The sequence below is a fragment of the Myotis brandtii genome, unplaced genomic scaffold (genome assembly GCF_000412655.1).
Source record: "Myotis brandtii unplaced genomic scaffold, ASM41265v1 scaffold329, whole genome shotgun sequence".
NCBI classification, from domain to species: domain Eukaryota; kingdom Metazoa; phylum Chordata; class Mammalia; order Chiroptera; family Vespertilionidae; genus Myotis; species Myotis brandtii.
Window position 1 is genome coordinate 29,465 of NW_005362676.1, and position 6,200 is coordinate 35,664.

Consider the following 6,200-nt stretch of genomic DNA (forward strand, 5'->3'; position numbering starts at 1 on the left):
GGCAACGCACACTTTCGTACAAATCAAGCCAGTGCCCCTCAGGGACAAAGGGAGAGCACCCGGTGTCTGTGGTCCTCATCGGCCATCTCCGTAAACACTGCCCCGTGGGACGAGGCCACATTCTTATCGGAAACCACACGTTCCCAGGCGTAGAACTCAGGCTCTGACCTGCCAGGAAACCCTGAAGCACCACGGGGTCTTTCAGAAGCAGCATCCTCAGCAAGGCTCCTTTGGCTCAGGGGTGGAGCCTTGACCCATGAACCAGAAGGTCATCCTGGTTCGATTCCCGGTCAGGGCACATGCCCGCGGTTGCTGGCTCCATCCCCAGTAGGGGGCATGCAAGTGGCAGCCGAACAATACATGTTTCTGCCTTATCACTGTTATTTCTACCTCTCTCCCATTCTCTCTGAAATCAATCCTATATAATAAAAGCCTAATATGCTAAGTGTCCCGTCATCGGGTAATCCGTTCAACCAATCAAATCATAATATGCTAATAATAAATATGTTAAGGCTGCTCAACCACTTGCTATGATGTGCACTCATCACCAGGGGGCAGACATTCAACAAATGAGCTGCCTCCTGGTGGTCAGTGCACTCCCACAGGGGGAGCGCCTCTCAGGCGGAAGCCAAAATCATGGCTGGTGAGCGCAGCAGCAGTGGTGAGAGCCTTTCCCATCTTTGCAGCATTGCTAAGGATGTCCACTACCAGTTTAGGGATTGGGCCTAAGCCGTCAGTTGGACATCCCCTTAGGGCTCCCTACTGTGAGAGAGTGCAGGCTGGGATGAGAGACCCCCCCGCTGAGTGCACGAATTTAGTGCACCAGCCTCTAGCAAATATATATTTAAAAAATAAAGTAAAATCCATGGGAAGCAGAAGGCCTCCCTCAAATCAGAGACAGTACGTGGCATGGAAGGACATGGAGTCCACCTCAACCTGCCCTCCTCCTGCATCCCTGTCCTGGCCATCAACCACCAGCAGCATCACCTCAGAGCTGGGAACCCAGCAGTCCACATGCATTTGGGCAAAGGGCGAGGGTTACACATAGGATGTCACAACTGCAGCACCAAGGCCAACTATCGGCAACATACCCCCAAAACACCTCAGGGAACTCACAATTCCTCACCAAGTCCACGAGCCAGAACAGCCATCGCTACCAGTGGGGAAATGGGGCCTAATCAGGAGCCATGCAAGTTTTGTCCTTTGGTGCCCAGGTCAGAGCTGCAGGTTCTACCACGGCAGAGGAAAGAAGGCCAACACAGATCCACACCATGAGTCCCCGGGGCAAGGCCCCGGCCACACCCTCCAAACTCCTACAGAGGAGGTGCCCTATGGCCACTGTACCTACACAGCCCACACATACCAACCAGAACCGTTCTTTCAGGGCCACCCAACATGGTGGAGAGGCCTGTGACCCTCAGATAGAACAGGCTGAGATGTGGACGCCCTAGGCGGTGCCTGCATGAGTGTGACAAGGGAAGCTGTCCCTCACTCCTGTCCCTGGAGCTCTGAACGTGCTGGACCTCAGTTACCGATGAGAACGACGATGGTATGAGTTCTCACTCATTTTGTTCAGCTCCAAGGAATGTTGGTTTGGTTTTTTTGGGGGAATCATCATCGATCCCAGCACGTTCTAAAAAATGGAGCTGCTGGAAGGTGGCTCACTGGGTGTGGCGATGACCTCAGAGTCCTCCAGGGCCTGCAGGACCAGGTCCCACCACTGAGCAAGTAACACTCAGTCTATGTCAGAGGGAAACCCCGTGAGCCATCGAGACACCCAAACAAGCCGCCTGCAGCAGCTCCAAACCCACAAGCTAATGGCTGGGCGAGGAGCAGAGCATCGCTTACCTGCCTGGGGATCCCGGCTCCGTGCCCGCTCAGGCACCGTCCTCAGTGTACTCCCGGGAACTCGGGCCATCTCCTGTGTGCAGGTGGGTTCCAAATATGGATGCACGTGCTGAGTACAGGCCTCCGCATGTGAAAAATGAAGCCCTGTGGGCAGGCTGCTGTGTCTCAGTGGTTGAGCAAGGTCATGGCTCAATATTTAGTCAGGACACATGGCCAGGCCCTGGGTTCGATCCCCAGTCGGGGAAGTGCAGGAGGCAAGCATTCAATGATTCTCTCTCATCAATGATGTCTCTCTCTCCCTCTCCCATCCTCTCTGAAAATAAAAAGAAAATGTATTTTAAAACGATGCAACTAATACCAAGAAAATCGTCTCTGATGCTCAAACACCGGGAGGGCCTGCATGAGGGTGACAAGGGAAGCTGTCCCTCACTCCTGTCCCTAGGATACGGAACGTGCTGGACCTCAGTTACCGATGAGAACGACGACGGGTGTAGTTCTCACTCATTTTGTTCAGCTTTTCCAAGGAATGTTGGTTTGGGTTTTTTTTGGAGGGAGTCATCATCGATCCCAGCACGTTCTGGACACAGGGCCTTGGCCCAGACACACAGTTCCAATTGGCTGACCTTGGGACAGAGAAAGGCTTACCTTCCCGAGCGCCCCGCGGGCATGAGGCAGACCAGGGGCTAAACTTCTTCCAGGACCCGCCCACGTCCGACCCCCAGGTAGAGAGCAAGGTGGTTTATTCCAGGCGGACAACAGGCCTTTCATGACGACGACACCTGGAGAGTGAAGAGAAACCACATGCACATTTGAGAAACTCATTCAGCTTCTCAGGTCACATGATCCATACCACCCTTTCCCCGGGTACAGCCTGCACCTGTCCTTCCTTCCTCTATCCCTTAGGGGTGAGATGGGCGTGTGTGACACCATGAGGTGGGCAGGTAGGCAGCTGGGCTGATGCCCTGGGAGGTGCCTGCATGAGTGTGACAAGGGGAAACTGTCCCTCACTCCTGTCCCTGGAGCTCTGAATGTGCTGGACCTCAGTTTCCGATGAGAACGACGACGGTATGAGTTCTCACTCATTTTGTTCAGCTCCAAGGAATGTTGGTTTGGTTTTTTTGGGGGAATCATCATCGATCCCAGCACGTTCTAAAAAATGGACCTGCTGGATGGTGGCTCATTGGGTGTGGCGACGACCTCAGAGTCCTCCAGGGCCTGCCGGACCAGGTCCCACCACTGAGCGAGGAATACTCAGTCCATGTCGGAGAGAAACCCCGTGAGCCATCGGGACACCCAAACAATCCGCCTCCAGCAGCTCCAAACCCAAAGCTAATGGCTGAGCGAGGAGCAGATCATCGCTTACCTTCCTGGGGATCCTGGCTCCGTGCCCACTCAGGCACCCTTCTTTGGGGATCCCGGGCACTCGGGCCATCCAGGCCGACAACGGGCCTCTCGTCTTGGCCCATACAGACCCTGGCGCTGGGGCTGCACCTGAGAAGTGGACACAAATCACAGGGGCGTTTGAGTCATGTGTCCAGGACCTCAGGTAAAATCGCTGCCATCCTCTTCCCTTTCCTGGGCCTTCATCTCATTGTGCCTAGGCCTGTCCCTGAGGCATGAGTGAGGGCAGGTGTGATTTCCTGTGTGCAGGTGGGTTGCAAATATGGATGCAGGTGGGGGGAGGGTTCGAGGCCTCTGGATGGGAAAAAGGAAGTCTTGCGGGCAGGCTGGTGTAGTTCAGTGGTTGAGCGAGGTCATGGTTCGAGGGAGCACATGGGCATACTGCAGGCTCGATCCCCAGTAGGGGGTTTGCAAGAGGCAACCAATCAATGATTCTCTCTCATCATTGATGTTTCTTTCTCTCCCTCTCCCTTCCTCTCTGAAATTAATAAAAAAATATTTTTTAAGAAAAGGCAACCAACACCAAAAAAATCATCTCTGATGCTGAAACAATGGGATGGCCTGCATGAGTGTGACAAGGGAAGCTGTCCCTCACTCCTGTCTCTAGGATACGGAACGTGCTGGACCTCAGTTACCGATGAGAACGACGACGGGTGTAGTTCTCACTCATTTTGTTCAGCTTTTCCAAGGAATGTTGGTTTGGTTTTTTTTTTGAGGGAGTCATCATCGATCCCAGCACGTTCTGGACATAGGTCCTTAGCTCAGACACATGGTTCCAATTGGCTGACCTTGGGACAGAGAAAGGCTTACCTTCCTGAATTGCCGGGGACAGTAGGCAGACCTGGGGCAACACTTCTTCTAGGACCCGCCCATGTCCAACCCCCAGGTAGAGAGCAAGGTGGTTTCTTCCAGGCGGACGACAGTCCTTTTGTCACGATGCGACCTGGGGAGTGAGGAGAAACCATATGCACATTTGAGAAACTCATTCAGGCCCTCAGGTCATATGATCCACAGCAACCTTTCCCCAGGTACCGCCTACACCAGTCCTTCATCCCTCTATCCATTAGTGCTGATTATGGGAGTGTGTGACACCATGAGGTGGGAGGTAGGCAGCTGTGCTCACATACTAGGTGGTGCCTGCATGAGTGTGACAAGGGGAAGCTGTCCCTCACTCCTGTCCCTGGGGCTCTGAACATGCTGGACCTCAGTTACTGATGAGAACAACGACGGTATGAGTTCTCACTCATTTTGTTCCGCTTTTCAAGGAATGCTTTTTTGCCGTCATCATCGATCTGAGTACATTCTAAAATGTTACTCAGGCTGGTGTTTTGGCTCATTGGGTGAGGCAAGGATCTCAGAGTCCTCCAGGGGCCTGTGGGATGCAGATCCCAACACTGAGCTAGAAGAATACTCAATCCACTGTTGAAAGGAAACCCCGTGTGCCATTCCAACTCCCCAAATCATAAAATTGATTTCTCCACTTGGAGTAGGAAAATGCTTACCTTCCTCAGCGATCCACAAGCAGGGTGCACACCCAGGGACACTCAGCTTCCAGGACTCCCCCATCCCATCCGTCAACAAAGGAAAGGAAGGTTGTGTCTTCATTGCTGATGGCGAGTCTACATGGCCACTCCTCCTGGGAAGTGTACAAAAACCACATGCACAGTTGAGAAATGGACCCAGGTAACCACATCTAGGCTTACATTCTCCCCAGGTAAGACCTCTCTATCAGATTCCTCTATCCCTGACCAATGACTGCAGGCATGTGTGTACCATGAGGTTAGCCAGGTAGGCAGCTGTGCCAACACTCTAGGTGGTGCCTGCATGAGTGTGACAAGGGAAAGCTGTGCCTCACTCCTCCTGTCCCCGGGGCGCTGAACGTGCTGGACCTCAGTTTCCGATGAGAATGACGACGGGTGTAGTTCTCACTCATTTTGTTCAGCTTTCCAAGGAATGCAATTTTTGGGGTCATCATCGATCTGAGCACGTGCTAAAATGTGAGCAAGGCCGGTGTTACGGCTCATTGGATGAGGCAGTGACCTCAGAATCCTCCAGGGGCCTGCGGGATGCAGATCCCAACAGTGAGCAGGAGGAATACTCAGTCCACTATTGGAGGGAAACCCCGTGTGCCATTCCAACACCCAAACCTGTGACTCTAGCAACTCCCCAAATCAGAAAATTAATTTCTCCACTTGGAGCAGGAAAATGCTTACCTTCGTCAGGGATCCACCAGCAGGGTGCACACCCAGGGACACTAGGCTTCCAGGACTTCCACACGCCACCCATCAACAAAGGAAAGGAAGGTCGTGTCTTCATTGCTGATGGTGAGTCTACACGGCCACTCCACCTGGGAAGTGTACAAAAACCACATGCACAGTTGAGAAATAGACCCAGGTAACCATATCCAGACCTACATTCTCCCCAGGTAAGACCTGTCTATCAGGTACCTCTATCCCTGACCAGTGACTGCAGGTGTATAAGGCACCATGAGGTGGGCAGATAGGCAACTGTGCCAACAATCTAGGTGGTGCCTGCATGAGTGTGACAAGGGGAAGCTGTCCCTCACTCCTCCTGTCTTGGGGGCTCTGAACGTGCTGGACCTCAGTTTCCGATGAGAACGACGACGGTTGTAGTTCTCACTCATTTTGTTCAGCCCAAGGAATGTTGGTTTGGTTTTTTTGGGGGGAATCATCATCGATCCCAGCACGTTTTGTGAAGCCAGATGTCTAGGTGAGGCAGCCGAGGCAGCTCACCTCGTGAGCCAATGACCTCAGGGTCCGAAAGCAAGAGGGACAGTCCATCCACTCTTGAAGCTCAACCCCACAGGCCACTGTGGACACGTGGACAGGCTGCCTCTAGCACATCGACAAACTCCCCAAGCAAATGACAGATTGTGGGATAGAGGAACGCTTACCTTCCTGCGGGATCCACAGGCAGGGTGCACACCCAGG

At 53.2% G+C, this 6,200-nt stretch overlaps 1 protein-coding gene across 2 annotated transcripts in view; it reads right to left on the reverse strand.

Annotated features, from left to right (window-relative positions):
• The window catches only part of LOC102263324, a 22,826-nt gene that overhangs the window by 8,809 nt on the left and 7,817 nt on the right, over positions 1-6,200 (reverse strand). For both annotated transcript variants that reach the window (XM_014543575.1, XM_014543574.1), the window contains exons 4-7: positions 4,752-4,885; positions 4,060-4,192; positions 3,212-3,339; positions 2,494-2,627 (exon numbers count right to left, since the gene is read on the reverse strand). In XM_014543575.1, the coding sequence (XP_014399061.1) occupies positions 2,494-2,627; positions 3,212-3,339; positions 4,060-4,192; positions 4,752-4,885 (529 nt within the window). The remainder of the gene's footprint in view (positions 1-2,493; positions 2,628-3,211; positions 3,340-4,059; positions 4,193-4,751; positions 4,886-6,200) is intronic.